We start from the raw sequence: 17,200 nt of genomic DNA, 5'->3' as shown, positions 1-17,200 counted from the left end.
TTCACAAAAACTGTGATAAAAATCCATCAATTTGCCGCCCTTGTTGTCTTTGTTTTGTTTTTCTCGTCCTCATAATAATAAAGAGAGGAAAATCCCACCTTGCTACGTGAGGGTCATCAACCTGCGTCTCGTAAGGCGATCCAATATAAACAGACCTAAGCAAACTCAGCCATTCACCTCTCCTTGCCGGTACCAAGACTCGTGGCCTGCAAGACCACCAACCAGCAGCCAGCCACAAGAGAAGGGCGGGGCGAGGAAGTGGACAGAAGGAGGTAGTAAAAATCATTGGACTATACATCTGAGGTAACAGTTTGCACAAAGCTCTCCCAAATGACACAACATTCATCTCTGTTGCCCAACGGACCCATACGTTCCAAATCACAAAAATAATTAACAGATACAAACCAGTCACGTATGTTCGGAGATGTGGATTTAACCCAATTTAAACATATTTGTCTTCTAGCCAGCAGCATCAGTAAAAACATCATACCCTTATGTGATCTAGACAACTTAGAGTCCCATGAGGTACCCAAAGAAACCCCAAAAAACACTAATACTGGAGTCACTTCCACCTCCGTGCAAATAACCTGTTTAAGAAAGCCATTAATCGAGGACCAAAAAGAGAAAAGGTTAGGGCAACTCCAAAACATGTGTATGTCGTCTGCATTAGGCACCTCACAACGTGGGCACTTCTTTTCTACCTTCCCCAGAGCAGTTAACCTCTGGGGTGACCAGTAAACCCTGTGTGTTGTATACAAATGATTCTTCTGCAGGGCAACTGATCTAGTAACTGACCAAAGCATGTAAAATGAAGACTCCCAAATCTGCACTATATCTGGGGCTGGCAAGACACTACCCCACTTCTTCTCTGGGAGGGAGGCCTCTGAGTCCGAGGCTTCAAGCAACGTCCGATACCAGACAAGAAATCTCTTTATGAACCAAACCTGTTAACAGCTTTTCCTCCCAGTAGTTCTTAGTGCCCCCCACCCCCTTGAAGGGAAGCCGCTTAAACTTAAACTTGGAAAGCCTATAATCTGATAGCTCCCCGAGCCTAAACCAGGGTAGCACCCTAGACTCCTCCATAATTTGTCCCCATCTCATTATACCCTTCAATGGAAGAGCCAATTTATATAAAAGGAATTCTGGAGTGCCAGGCGATTCCCAAATCGGGGCCCAAAAACTGTAATAATGAATACCTAGTACTTGCCGAGCCAGCCACCAGACTCTAGCAGCATCTTTGAGAAGTTTAAAACGAATTTTTGTAAAAAATTTGGGATGACCAAACTTATACAAGAAGAAACTACCAGCAGCTGAAAGCTCTTGAGTCAATGCAGACCACAAAAAAGTGTATTCAGAACTGTCACGAAGTAAAAACCAAACATTCTTCAAATGAAAGGCCAAATAATATTTATTAAAGTCTGGAGCAGCAATCCCCCCTTTACCCTTAGGCCTGCATAACTTATGCCAAGCGATCCTAACCCTTCTGGAGGACCATACAAAAGAAATTAGATCTGCTTGTATCTTTTTAAACCAACTTTTCTTAAATTCCAGAGGAATAGCATTAAACAGAAAAGTAAATTTGGGAAGAATAATCATTTTAAGAACATTAACTCTCACTATAAAAGATAAAGGAAGCCCAGCCCAGGTCTTAAGCAAAGCACGAGTCTCCTTACAAAGCTTTTCAAAATTGAAGTATGCTAGATCATTCAAGTCAGAAATAACTTGAACCCCCAAATATCTCATCTGCTGCTTGACCAAAGGGCTATTATAGGTGGTGTTCCAGCACATCATTTCAGTTTTCTCAGGATTAACAGAATAACCTGACAATTCACCAAAGTCTTTTAAACATTGCAGGATTCTAGGAAAAACAAGTGGCAAATGGCCAGTATAAATCATAAGATCGTCCGCATACAAAGCTACCTTTTTTTCCCAACCCAAACACTTAAAGGAAGGTATATCAATATCTGCTCTAATTGTCGCAGCCAAAGGCTCAATATATAGATCAAAGAGAAGGGGAGACAGGGGAAAACCCTGACGCGTCCCTCTCTCAATCCTAAATCTAGGGGAGATCCTATCATTTATCAAAATACTAGCGAACGGGTCCTTGTATATAGCTTGAATAGTCCCACTAAAATTAGAGCCCAGCCTAAAACCCTCCATAACCCATTGTAAAAAGCGCCAGTTAACGCGATCAAAAGCTTTGGCAGCATCAAAGGTAAGGACCGATAGGGGAACTTTTTCAGAAACCGCCAAATCCACTGCACCCAGCAAATCATGGGTTAACTCAGGCAATTGTCTACCTCTAACGAATCCCTTCTTATCCACGTGTATCAATTTACAAATCACATCCTGAAGCCTTTTGGACAAAATATGTGTATAAATCTTATAATCCGAATTCAACAGGGAAATAGGCCTATATGAGCTACAAGAAACTGGATCTTTCCCTGGCTTTAGAAGGAGAATAATAACTGCCTCATCCCAGGATTTAGGCATAACAGCCCCTTCCTGTAGGAGAAGGTTAAACAATTCTGTCAAGAATGGAATTAACTCCTCACATAAGTTATGATATAATTCATTAGGCAAACCATCAGGGCCTGGAGCCTTCACCTTCTTTAAGTTCTGAATTGCAGCCCGCATTTCGTCACCATCTATCTCCCTGACCATTTGTACCTGATCCTCTTCTGACAACTGAGGAAGATGAAGGGCATCCAAAAAAGCTCCTACCGATGATTTGGAAACGTACAGGTCTTCAGTGTAAAGGTTCTGAAAAAATCCTATAAATGCCTCCTCGATCTCAGCTTCAGTTGTAGCTAGGGCTCCAGTAACCTCTGATCTAATGGAGGAAACAAAATTCCTGGAGCGATCTGTTTTGGTCTTCCAAGCTAAAAGCTTCCCACAACCTTCCGCATACTCATAGTGAGCAAACCTGCTACATTCCCACGACCTTCTAATTTTCTTCTCAAGATATAGCCCCAAATCCTTTCTAGCCCTCTCCAGCTGAGCATTCAGAGACCCCAACTGGCTCTCTTCAGCTCTTTGAGTAGCCTCCTGCAAGGAGGCGACCCGAAACTCTAGCTGTTTAAGCTGATTCTTGTCTTCCCGATAATACCAGTTGGCCAGAGCAACTAACCTACCTCTAATGAATGCTTTATAAGCATCCCACTGTAACTGCAGTGTAGTAGATCGATAATTAAATTAAAAAAATTCTCTAGTGTCCCTCTTCAGACCCTCTACTATCACTGCATCCAAGAAAGAGCACGATTGACTGTCCGCCTAGGAATGGATGGAACATTTTTAAGAAGAACCTGCATTCTGACAGCTGAATGGTCCGAGAGATGCGCAGGTGCGTGAGTTACTGATCTAACCATATCCCTCAACTGTTGCTGTACTAAAAAGAAATCGATCCTGGAGGAATGGCCATACTTTTTTTTGTTAAATGTAACCCACCTTTCTGATGCCAAATATCTATCAGACCGAGATCTAACATTCCTTGTTTTATACACAGCCGAGTTTTGGGTGAATTCACAGTGGGTTTTACCGTGGATCTATCTAAAGTGGGGTTTAATAAAATATTAAAGTCCCCCCCCCACTAAAATCGGGTACTTAGCAGCCAGAAGGTGGCTGTAAAGGTCTTGAAATGGTGCAGGGTCATCAATATTGGGCCCATAATAACCAGCAATGGTAAACCAAACCCCATGTAGGGCAACCTCCACGATCAACCACCTACCTTTAGAATCCTTTATGACTTTTGCAACTTTCATAGTAACCGACTTCTTGATGAGAATTGCCACCCCCTTCACAACACAAGATTGATTAGGACATGCGCAGAATCCCACCCAATTCAAATATTTAAGATAATCTTCCCATTCTGCTTCTAATAGGTGGGTTTCCTGTAAAATAATCACCTCTTCTTCTATCCTTTTCAAAAACTCAAATATTCTTCTCCTCCTCCTTCCTGGAACCCGCACGCCATTAACATTCCGGGATAAAAATTTCATCAACACCTTGTTTCGACTAGCCATCAATCAAATAGGAGACCAGAAGAAAAAAAGAAAAATCATAAACATGAAAAATAACACAAGAACCCTCACACAGCCACTTGCCACATTCTTGAGGACTTTTTTTAAAAAATGCAAAATCCCCGAACCCCCCCCACACTGCATTCCCAGCGCTAACAACCAACCAACAAATCCCATAAACCTCATCCACCCACCCCCGCGGGGAACCCTCCCATGCCTTCTAATTAGGTGAATACAACCACTTGGTTTCCGGCCGACTTGACAGAAAAGAAAACCAAAAGAGCAAGCCATCAACCTGAAGACTTCATCTTATCAAGTAAAGCCCGAACATCCGCAGGGTCTCTGATATTGAACATAGTATTGTTCCACATAATCTTCAGAAATGCAGGAAATCTCATTTGAGCCGTAGCACCAAAAGACCAGAGCTCCTGCATAAACTTCCACTCTCCCATTGCCTGTCAAGCGTTTCCCTAGAAAGGTCTGAGCGTATCTTAAGCGACCAATCATCCATTGAGAAGCTGCCCGCCTTTATGGCCTCTGATAGTATTTTCTCCTCAATGGTATAAGTACCAAAGTTAACAAGAATTTTCCTAGGAGACTTCCTATTGGGCTTTCTCCTAAAGGGATCACGATGAATTCTCTGGATATCTTCTTCCATCTTTAAATGATCCATAGAGGGAAAAAGATTCTTAAACAGCGTCATTACGTAATCTTTAATGTTATCCCCTTCCAGCCCTTCAGGAACATTAGTAACCTAAGGTTATTCCTCCGTAAACCATTCTCCAAAGATTCCAGCTTCTCCTGAAACATCTCGCCCTTACGTGTCAACTGGGAAATATCTTGGGAGTTAGAGAGCACTCGGGCCTCCTGCTCCGAAACAGCCGTCTCCAGCTTACTCATCCTCTCCGCCAGCGCATTAAGTTTACATTCCAATGCAGCACAAGATTCTCAAATTTTTGCCTGGTTATTTTCAGATATCTCAAATTTGCCCCTAATCTCCTCTGATAATGATATCAACAGGTTCTGCACGGCGGAATCCTGGGGAGCGGGACCCATTTCACTACCTTAATCAATGTGGAGCCCTGAGCGCCGCCATACTCTACAGAGGAAAGATGTGTTACCTCTTCGTCGCTTGCCATCTCCCCAGAAAGGGGAGCAAGAGAGACCGGGGAGGGAGAAGATAATTCAGAACTTTGTAAAGACTGCATTTCAAAGCTGCGTGTAGTCCTGCCCACCAGTTTTACCTCTAATTGCGGGTGAATCAAAGAGCACTCTTTTTTAGTTTTTATGACCCCCCTCTTTTCTCTCTTACAGAGCGCCTCCTGACCAAGTACTTCTGCAGCTCCAACAGAACCCTCACAAAGGGGCCCACTAACCCCCCTGAAACAATGCTGCTGCTGCTTTGACACCAGTGATGGGCCACTGCTGACTCCCAGGGCCCTTAACTTCACTGGCGTCATGTACAAGTCCTCTCCTACCGTGCAAGCCGAGGTTTTGTCCCAAAGCTGAGATCTGTTCACTGCCTCACTCCTCCAGGAAAAAGCAGTGGAAACAGGAGCCCCCAGGCAATGACAGAGAGCCAGCCCGCGTCTCCCCTGCAGAAAAACCCTAGCAGCGTCTGTCCAGGGCTTAATGCCCGAGGCACCGATCCTCTCCATGGTGTTCTTAGCCTCCCCGTGCCGCCCTGCAACATGCCGAGGGCTAGGACCGCGGGGTAGGCACATCTGAGGCGTCCCAGGCGTTCGCGCACAGCGCTGGCGCCTCCAAACGCACGCCGGCCGGAAAACCAGAAGCTCACGGCCGCGGTGCTACGCGGCCGTCATGTCCCCTGATAACTCCATCTCCCCTTGTTGTCTTTGTTGTTAGAGAAGGGTTGAATTTGATTGACCCACTATGAAGTTTTTGGAATATTTCATGACTGCTCCTTCAAGGCTGCCTGTAATACACATACTTTTCCAAGTAATGCATTTAAAAATGCTCTTTTAGAAAAAGGAGGCTGGGAGAGAATTGTCCAGAAGATTACACAGGGAAATCAGGCTTCCTTACTTTGCCTACCCACTCGGTGTAATGTAGGGAACCTATATATATATATATATTTCTCTGAAAGCCTTGATTCATGCTTTTGTTAGATCCATGATGGCAATAATTTCTCCCTGTTCTGAGTACTCTAAAAGCACAGAATAAACGCTGTTTGATTCCTAATGATTACCACCCTCTCAACATTCATGGATAAAGCACACTAATCATTTAGTATAAATAGAAGAATGTAACTCTAATCACACATAATGAAGCTATTGAACTTTATCTTCTGGGTCGGTTATTTTGCAGTAAACAAATCTGCGCTTGGTTCTCATGGAATTCAAAGGTACTCATTTAATAATCACCTCCACAAGCCAACCAGGCCATTCCTCCAGCTCTCTAAACAGGTGCATGAATAAAGAAATGAAATAATAAAAAATAAAAGTTAGCACCTCCTTTTCTCAATGTGTTTCTCTTTCACAAAATCCTAGTTTTTCAGGAAGAGGCATCGCCATCGTACACAGGAATGCCCTCAGACTCATGACCAGGACCGAAGACACCATTAGCGCTGCTGAACACCTGTACTTCCAGATCCACACCAATCCAAATACCACCCTCAGAGGGACCCTCATTTACAGACCCCCCGGACCCTGACAGCAGTTCAGCGACTCCATCTCCGACGTCATCAGCATACATGCCCTCGCATCCACCGACTACATACTCCTCGGGGACCTGAACTTCCACCTCGAGAACACCAACGAGTCCACCACCCTGCTCCACAACCTCTCCAACCTCGGCCTCAAGCAGCTCATCATGACACCCACCCCCTCCGCAGGACACATGCTCAACCCCATTTTCTCTGCCAGCAAACACGTCTCCTTTAGCCACACCACCGAGCTCCCCTAGACCGACCACCACTGCATCCACTTCTCCTTCGAGAAATCCACAACACACCATCCCCCGCAGTGGATTCCCCACCACAGATAGAACAAGGTCAACGAAGACCAGCTAATCACCACCCTCTCACGGAACCCACCTATCGACACCACTGACACCGACACAGCAGACCACAACCTCAGGCAATGGATCGACGACTGTGCCAACACTCTCGCCCCAATCAGGAAACCTTCTAACAGACGCACTGACAGAAAGGCCTTCTGGTTCACTGCTGACCTCCAAGAATCCAAGCAAACATGCGAAACCACAGCCCTCATCCTCCTGGACCTCTCGGCTGCGTTCAACACCGTCTGCCACCACACCCTACGCACATGCCTCAACGACGCAGGGATCCACGACAGAGCCCTGGACTGGATCACCTCCGACCTCACCGGCAGAACCCAGAGAGTCCGCCTCCCTCCATTCAGCTCTGAAGCCACCAAGATCATCTGCGGCATTCCCCAGGGATTGTCCCTCAGCCCGACCCTCTTTAACGTCTACATTGCAAACTTCGTCTGACCTCACAACCTCAACATCATCTCATACGCCGATGACACCCAGCTGATCCTCTCCCTCACCAAGGACCCCCCCACCGCTAAAACCAACCTCCATGAAGGAATGAAGGCCATCGCTAAATGGATGAAGAACAGTTGCCTGAAACTGAATTCTGACAAAACTGAGGTCATCATCCTTGGCTCCACCCCCTCTGCCTGGAACGACTCCTGGTGGCCTGCCACACTGGGAGCCACACCGACACCTACCGACAATGCATGCAACCTGGGATTCATCCTGGTCTCAACACTATCAGTGAGCCAGCAAGTCAACGCCGTCTCTTCCTGCTGCTTCAACATCCTCTGCATGCTTCAGAAGATCTACAAATGGATCCCCACTGGAACCAGAAGGACGGTCACCCAAGCCCTCGTAAGCAGCAGACTGGACTACGGCAACGCCCTCTATTCAGTAACCATGGTCAAGCTCCAGAAAAAACAGCAAATCATACAGAACGCCCCCGCACGCCTCATCCTGGACACACCCTGCCACAGCCACATCACAGCCCACCTGAGAGACCTGCACTTACTCCCCTTCAACAAGAGAATCACGTTCAAACTCCTCACCCACGCTCACAAGGCACTGCACAGCACCGGACCAGAATACCTCAACAGACGGCTCTCCTTCTACACCCTGACCCAACAGCTTTGCTCTGCTCACCTTGCCCTTGCCACCGTCCCACGCATCCACAGAACAACCGCCGCTGCAGATCATTCTCCCACCTCGCCTCCAAGACTTGAAACACTCTTCCCATCCACCTGCGACAGACACAGGACCAACTTACCTTCAGGAGACACCTCAAGACTTGGCTGTTCGAGCAGGAGCAGCTCCCCGCCCCTCCCCCCCCCCCCCCCCCAAGCGCCTTGAGACCCTCAAGGGTGAGTAGTGCACTTTACAAATGCTTTGATTGATTGATTGATAGTTTTTCCATTTACACTCTCTCAGAGCATTCATTCTTATTCTTCACTGATTTAGGCCATCAGCTCAACTCAGCATTAATTGCTCCTTCAGCTACTCAACTTCTCTCTTAGACTGTTTTAATCTCATACCATCCCTTTACTTATCGTCAACTTCCTCATACTCTCCCCCTCTAACGCATCTTACTGTTACAACTCAATTTATCATAATGCTCTCCTGTGATGGAGCCCACCATTGGGGATTCATATTCAAAGCTATCCTCTGGGGAGGGGATTGATGCTTTAAAAATGTTATTTATTGGTGTCAACACGATGTACCTTCTGGTGTCCATCTTTGACATAATGGCATTTATGGAATAATGAGGCCCTCTTGGCATATTTTGTAAATCATTGGTATTATTGTGTCCTTGCCTGGAGAGTGGTGATTGTCCCAATGGCGATGGTGGTTATCTCGGGTATAATAGTCTCCCTTCTGGAACAATGGTGGTCCTGACACAATAAAATGCATCTTTGTCATATTGTAGGCTTCATTTACATCACATAAGCTCTACATGAATTAATGGTGGTCCATCTCCATGAGAGCAGCTTTAGATAAGAAGTTTCAGGGAAGGGCAGTGACCATCTTAATGACCCGAGAATGTATCAGGATAAAAAGACATACTGAAGAATATTTAGATGTGTATCCCATTTATTAGAATAAGCAAATAACATGACATGGACATCTAGCATTTTGGACAAGATAGTGTACGCACTGTTGCCTCAATCTCCATAAAGTATTGATATCATGATGGTTGAAATCACTATCTTCTTGGTTCTTTCTGGGAAACAGTTCTTAAGTGGTCTTTATTTTATTGACCACTCAAAAGCAGGGCCATCATGTTAGCAATAAAAGTCTAGCAAATATGGCCATTTCCTTGGATGCTCTTGGAAACAAAGCTGTAGCTAGCAGTTTCGACCTAACCTGTCCTGTGCTGAGTTTAGTCACACATGCTTTGTGGTCCAACTAGCAGCCTTCACCTTAACCTGTACTGAGCTTATTTTAGCCCCATAAGATTTGAGGGTTACAGAACACGGTATGAAAAGTGTATTATATCACTTTTTTAAATTGTGCATTTCACATGTTGCTCACCAGACTATCAGATTTATAAACAGCCAATTAAATAAATCTATGTTGCACACATTCATCTCAAAAATGTAAATTACTTCACTGTTATTACTCCAAGAAGCACAATAATGCAATTCGGTTGCATACCAGTGCTGCATATAATAAAAACAAGATCAACGTATTTAAAACATAGAATAAGATGCTAAATTGATACCAATATGATTTATCACGGTGATGTTTATAGAACAGTCATAAACAATAAAAAACTGTCACTGAGAGAAAGCTGATTTTTAGGAAAGATACTTTGAAATGCTTAGATGTTTCTAAAAACATCTGGCGTTAATTTTAAAATATCCGTTGATGTACAGTGTAGCTATTAATCCAAGTGGCCATAAAAGATTTGCATTCCTTCATTTATTTTTTTAGAGTTTTAGGGCCTGATCTACAGACCTATTTTAAGGCTGAAACATTCTGATTTGCAAAATAAGAACATTTGCAACCACAAAAAAGTTTTTTGTATGTACGAATCCCATTGTAGGACTGAGTAAACATTTACTGATTCCTAAATGGGATTGAGAATAGATACTGATTCACAATTTGGAAGGAAAATGTGGTGGGCATTCCTTTCAATTTGTGAATCGGTACTACATGCATCAATGGCTTGAGACCAGAATTCCATTTGCAACCCATTGAAAGTTAAAGACTCCTAACTTGGGATGGTTACGTATTTATAAAATGAGGCACATCCCATTTGGGAATTGAGAAAAAGGTTTCCAGGGGAGTTGGCAGTCGTTTAGAGGACCGCTGCTATATCTCAAGGAAACTTTTTTTAAATAATGTTTTTTTGAAAGACAGCCACAGTTTCCTGTAAGAAAAGCAAGCTGCTTTAAAAGAAAATACCTTATTTCAAAACAATTGCAGACATACTGGTCTGCTGATCCTTGCAGACCACCATCCCTGTAGTTGTGGCCCATCGAATTGAGTTACAATTTGTGAACTGTCTAATGCAGTGGTTCCCAACCTTTTGACTTCTATGGACCCCTACTTTATCACTACTGGCACCAGGGGACCCCCAATGAAGCATTATTGAAATCTCGGGACCCCCCACTGAATCAGCACTGAAAGCTGGGGAACTAAGCTGTTGACATTATTTAATTTTCTAAGCCGTTCCGGACCCCCTGAGGACGCTTCACGACCCCCAGGGGTCCCTGGACCACAGGTTGGGAACCACTGGTCTAATGATTAGTAATTACGTTGGTTGGATTTTGACTCAATCCTATTTCGAATTTTGTGAACTGACCTTATCAGTACACAATCGAATCACAAAATTCTACACTGGTCACAAAAATGGTAGTAGTTGCAAATTGTGACCAGTTTTTGTAAAAAGTACAATGATATATCTGGTACATAATAGAGTGTTGCATGTTCAGCTCACTTTGTGGGAATGAAGAACAGGGCTATCATAAAACTCCAAATGACATAATGGTTTTGTAGGCCTGTGCAACAAAGTCAATTTAGAATGCTAAAAAGAAAGCAAATTCTAGGTAGTGGAGGAGTGTGCTAAAAATTGCTCAATGCCATCGGAGCATGATAGGCTTATCCCACTTGAGACCATTTCATTTTTCAAATAAATATAATACTGAACAGATCTTTGTGCTAACAAAAACCTAGAGTCTGGAAAGCTCTTAACTCTAACTTAAGATCTGAGCCCAATCACATGAAGTTCGGAGCACTTCTGAAAACTGAACACTTCAGCCTCTGCTTTAACTGAGACTGTCTACTAAAAAGAGTCATAATGAAGAAAATTGGACATGGTTGTTTGCCCCACCCAATTGAACGCCAATTTCCCCTCCCAATAAACTCCCAGTAAATAATTTGGACCTTTTACATGCAAGAGCTCTGAAGTTAATGACAGATAAGACACAGCACTACTCAAAACATCAGTATGATGAGACAAAGGATGTTGTTTTCAAGGCTCTTTGGTGATGCCTTTCTGGTGAACCATCAAGAGACGAAACTGTAGAGAAGAAGTATCATGACTTGCCTTCACAAGCTCCATCACAAGATAGAGTTCCATTGGCATGTCCATCTCCTCAATCAGGAGAACGATATTGGGATGTTTCACCTTTCGTAAAATAGATACTTCATTCTGGATCATGTGCTCCTATGACAAAATAAATCCAACAAAAATAATTAGTACTGTTATGGGAAGAGTAAAGCTTCACACACAAAGGCACCCCCACCCCCACATTCACCTCCACACCCCCACACCCACTTCCCCCCGCCATATCGGCTCACTATGATAGTTGCACATTAAAATCCCCATATCTTTTCCAAAGCCCACTTTACCAGGCAATAAGGAGAGTGGGAAAGTCCATATAATCCAGTCACTATTCAAGAATTGTTGGATAGATTTTAGACCCAGGTGAGCATACCTCTTGCCTCAAGTAGGAGTGAACGCACCATGACTCTTTGGCATTCATTAGGATTTGGATTACTTCACACAGAGCGCAATTTAAAGTGCTCCCTGCACCTCTCTCCTCCATACTCCACAGTCCAACACCACCAGCACTCCTGCACACTTTTCACACATACACACACAGCATCCAAATCACAAGTAATGGAGAAGCAAATGCACTGTGAACACCATGCCACTGAGGTTTTACATAAAACTGTGTGCTCTATTAGAATATGCCGCCCCCAAGCCACAATGTAAGCAACTGTGGAAAAACTGCTCACATTTTTCAAAGTGTGCATGAGTGCTATTGGTGGTGGAGGGTGGCATATGGAGGATAAAGGTGCAGGCTTGGGCCTGTGCAGTGGGACCATTGCCTGCTCCACCTGGAGTTCTGCAGGGGGCGGTGGAAGCTAGGCAATGCTGCTGCCTGCAGCCCAGGAAGCATATGAAATGCTCTGGTGTCTATGGGCCCAAATTAGTGGGTGACCACTTTGTTGAACTGATAATTCGTTCTCACTTAATGTTGACATGTTGTGCACAAGAATAAACTCTGCCACACAGAGGTTGGCAGAGTTCTGCTAGAACTACCTGTTCCAAGTAGACCACGAAGTGGGCAAAACTCCATAAACGCTGCCGGCAGAGTGGAATTTTTTTTGCCCACCCCTAAACCTAACTGTTGAAAATGGTCTCTTTTTTCACGGTCATCCCCAATCTTTTTGCCTCCTTCCTCCTATTTTTTCTGAACAGTTTTTGTTGGCTTTAGGACTCTGAGCACTTTGCCACTGCTAACCAGTGCTAAAATGCATATGCTCTTTGTGGCTTTCCATGATTGGCATATTTGATTTACTAGTAAGTCCCTAGTAAAGTGCACTAGAGATGCCTAGGGCCTGTAAATCAAATGATACTAGTGTGTCTAGTGTCTTGTGTTTGTGCCACCCATACTAGTAGTCCTGTAAACATGGCTCAGACCTGTCACTGCAGTGTCTGTGTGTGCAGTTGTAAACTGCCAATTAGACCTGGCAAGTGTGCCCACTTGTCAGACCTAAACCTTCCCTTTTCTACATGTAAGGCACCCCTAAATTAGGCCCTAGGTAGCCCCATAGGTAGGGTGCAGTGTATGTTTAAGGTGGGACATGTACTGGTGTGTTTCACATGTCCTAATAGTGAAATACTGCTAAATTCAGTTTTCAATGTTGCAAGGCCTATCTCTCTCATACGTTAGCATGGTGGTTGCCCGTAAATATTATTAAAGTGCAGATTCCCTTTGGGAGCAAATAGATATATGTAGTTTAATGACACTGGGCTCACAATTTAAAAATACATCTTTTAGTGAAGTTGGGTTTTAGATTGTTAGTTTGAAAATGCCACTTTTAGAAAGTAGGCATTTTCTTCCTTAAACCATTCTGTGACCCTGCCTGTTTGTGGATTGCATGTCTGGGCCAGTTTGACAGTTGGGCTGTTTGTGAATCTCCTCTAGAAAGTGACACAAAGGGACCTGGGGTGCAGCCTGCATCTCCTGATGAGCCACCTGGTCTGGAGGGGAGTGGTGGTCACTTACACCTGAATGGGCTGTGCCTGACCTCACACAATGCAGTCTCCAACCGCCTGATGTGTGTCTGAGGCCAGTCCTGGGCAAGGCAGGATCTTGTAAACAACAGATACTTTTATTTGAAGTAGGCCTACTTCAAAGGCAGAAAGGGGTATAGGTATTGCACCCAAAACCCTGGAAAACCAGATTACTTCTGGAACCAAGAGGAACCTCTGCCAAGGAGAAGAGCTGGAGAGCTGGAGGAGGAGTACAGACCCTTTGCCTGTGACTGTGCTTTGCTGGGTTGGCCCGCAGTAGCTGCTTCTGCCTGAGAGAGGGCAAAGACTGACTTTTGTGTGACTTCCCACTGGTGAAGAATCTCCAAGGGCGTGAACTGAGCTTGCCTCCTGTTGCTGAAATCTCAGAGACATCAAAGACTTCTCTCTGCCAGCACCTGAGCTCTCTGCTTAGACTCCTGCCCTACCAAGTGGTGTCCTAACCTGTCTCTGGGCCCTTGAAAGGTGAAGCTGGTGGAAAAGGACAGAAATCCACACACAGACCGCTGTGCGGGGAAGTTTTTGACGCACCATTCGCAACGTGGCTGATAAATGACACACACCCAGTCTTGAGGCTAAAATCGATGCTCCACCGGCACTGCGGCAGGACTAAATGATGCGCAGCACCCACTAGCGGTTTCTGAAAATGATGCAAGCCCCTTGCAGCGCAGTTTCCTGACACAGTGCGACCGGATTTCAATAAAACATCGCTGGAGTGAAAAATCGACGCAAAGCCTGCCCGGACCTGAGGTGCCTGTCTGGATATTGACACATCACTCTCTTCAGAGGGAGAAAAACGATGACTCTTATTCTTTTTAAAATTCATATCTTGACTTGTGTATGTTGGATTTTTGTTGTTTTGGTCTTCTTTGATTTAGGAGAATATTACTTATTTTTCTGAACTGGTGTGGTGTCCATTTTGTAGTGTTTTCACTGTATTCCATATCAAATTTGATCCAACTCATAATGAGGACTTTTGTGAACTACTTCTCCAGGTACTTACATGGTGGCTTGGGCATGGCATATTCTAATGGAGTACAGAGTTTTATTTAAGACCTCAGTGCCATGGTGTTCACAGTCCATTTACTTCTCCACTACTTGTGATTTAGATGCCATGTGTGTATGTGTGATGGAAGTTGGTTAGGTTTAGTGGTGGGCAACAAAAATTCCACTCTGCTGGCAGAGTTCGCTGAGTTTTGCCCACTTCGTGGTCCACTTGGAACTCAAAACTAGAGCAAAACTCTGCCCACCTCTGCGTGGTGGAGTTTATTCTTATGCGCAGCATGCCAACATTAAGTGAGAAAGAATTTGCATACCCTACCGCGATTTTCAGGTGCTAGAATGCCTCCCTGAGAGATTTTTCAACTTGGGCAGTCATGGCAGATTGCGACCATTTGCCTAGAAAAGCTGCTAATCGAGTAAAAAATCAACTCGAGTGGCAGAAAGAAGTAGTGCTCTCTGGCATGCTGTGTGTTGCCAATCGGGCTGATTTTACAGTATGTAACAAGCTCCTGGCACTAAAGATCAGGGCGAGAAGTGCAACATACCTGAAATCTGCCCGCTTGTGGAACTCCTTGGGATATCGCAGAGTTTTATGCAACTCTGTGGAATTCCGGGGAGTGAAACTCCTCTTGTTCTGCCCGGGCCTAGTTAGGTTTAGGAATGTGGAGGAATAAAAGCTCTGTTCCTTCTGATTGTCCATCTTCTTGTCTTTTTTTAATTTGTCACTCTGTGCTGATGTCAGGCAACAATTGTAATTGAAGTGACTTTCTCCGGATACCTGCTAGACCATGGTAGACATAGCATCTGTGTAGTCATGTCTGTCTTAAAGAGCACAGCATAACCCCTAAAGGGCTTCTTGGGACTAGCTTTCAAAAGTGGTACACAGGATACAGCTATATCTTCATGGCTTTTGTTCAATTAAACCCAATCCAGGTATTTATGCATATTCAGTCCAGGATAATTCCAAAACTCTGTTGATTTGACTGAAAATGTGCTGCCTCCCGGCCATTTCCTTCTGCTCTTGGGAATAGTAGTGTCTACAAGTGTGTTGTTATCATGCACCAGTCCACATCGATATATATATATATATATATATATATATATATATATATATATAGACACATATGTGTGCTTAGTGCATTATTGTATTGGAAATCAACTGAGGCCAGAAATGGTGAAACATGAGCTGACTCTAGCAGTAACGCTCTGAATTAAATGCACTTTATAGGTTTATAGTTAGCTATATTGGGTAAGCCAAAATGGAGAGCTATTGCAGTACTCGTCCATGCTGGAAAGCGAACGGATGCAAAATTACCTTTATAACATGAATTTTATTTTATTAAAACAGAGCTGAGTCACTGACCATCATCAATTTTGATCCCTAAGACATTTACTAAGGAGGCCAGATCTGAGCAGTTCTCAGTGTAACAGGCCACAAATGAAGAGACCATGAAAAAGTCTCACGCAACTGGAGCAAGATCTCCATTTTTGTTCCTAATTAACTTTAAGGTCCAATGGAACCCCCAGACATTGGTAGTTTAGCGTCACCCCTGGAAAAGGCCAATAGAAACACGAAGCCTGACAGATACCTCTTGCCAGGTACCTCGAACAATGACTGCTGTTTGGGTGTTTATAACTTATGGTACAGCGTCTGATTCCAAGTTGGACCTAGAGTTTCAGTGTAAAGAATGAGGTAAGTCTAATATGTGGTAATCTCATCTCCTGATGGGGATATTGTGAAAGTAAAGTATTTGATCAAGGAGTTCCCACCCACTTCACAGTTTAAATCCCATATGCTTGCCTTCATGGCTTCAAGAACACTCCACGTCAAATTCCATAACCTCAAGGAAGTTTGAAGTATGTGATACTATCACGGGTCCCATCAGACTGTACTTCCACTTTCTGTATTCTCCATGTTCATATCATTGCAGGTCTTGTGCGGCCAAACTGCAGTCAAAGGCCTCTGCGATTGCTGCCCATCAAGAATCTGCAGTAGCACTTTTTCGGCCACTGTGAAAGGAAATGTGAAGAACATGGTCCAGCTGCCAAACTAGTCTGTTTCCAGTGAGACTCCCCCACGATGCCTTTCAGTGTTAAATATCACATTTTCCTGACTGCATGGTAAACAATCAAGCAAGGTGGGGTCGTTTTTTTTTTTTTTTAAAGCCTGACACATTTTATTTTTATTTAGACGTTTTATAAGACAAATCATGCTATTTTAAATGTTGCATTTGTCTCAGTCAACATATGTTTTACATCTGTCTGGCTGAAATCGAGCTCTCAGTGTGCAATAACCCAAAAAGGCCATCTTTATTCTCACAGATGCAGAAAGAGTTTATATGCGAGCTACCCAAACAACTAAGCTCCGACTTCGTCAATAGGCTTCCGAAAAAGAAGGATCAATTTTCACAGCATCTTGGCGTTCTCCTATTTGTTGACAAGAGTCATTATCACACAGCAGATTGAATAACTTGATTTTTTTTCATTTAAGGGGTTATCTCAAACAGAACATGCTAGATAGAACCTTCGAACCCCTGCATTGTCGGTGAATTGTCCGCCCAATGACTAAAGCTTGATCAAAATAGGTGGAGTTCCATGTAACACTCATGAA

At 44.0% G+C, this 17,200-nt stretch overlaps 1 protein-coding gene across 4 annotated transcripts in view; it reads right to left on the bottom strand.

Moving 5' to 3' along the window:
• DCLK1 (doublecortin like kinase 1) overlaps nucleotides 1-17,200 on the bottom strand; it is a 1,081,753-nt gene that overhangs the window by 173,145 nt on the left and 891,408 nt on the right. For all 4 annotated transcript variants that reach the window (XM_069205533.1, XM_069205532.1, XM_069205535.1 and 1 more), the window contains one exon: nucleotides 11,590-11,709. In XM_069205533.1, coding sequence (XP_069061634.1) covers nucleotides 11,590-11,709 — 120 coding nt within the window. The remainder of the gene's footprint in view (nucleotides 1-11,589; nucleotides 11,710-17,200) is intronic.

This window comes from Pleurodeles waltl, chromosome 8 (genome assembly GCF_031143425.1).
Source record: "Pleurodeles waltl isolate 20211129_DDA chromosome 8, aPleWal1.hap1.20221129, whole genome shotgun sequence".
In the NCBI taxonomy this organism is placed as follows: domain Eukaryota; kingdom Metazoa; phylum Chordata; class Amphibia; order Caudata; family Salamandridae; genus Pleurodeles; species Pleurodeles waltl.
The sequence above is the reverse complement of the archived record's forward strand: the minus strand, read 5'-3'. Positions and strand labels throughout refer to the sequence as shown.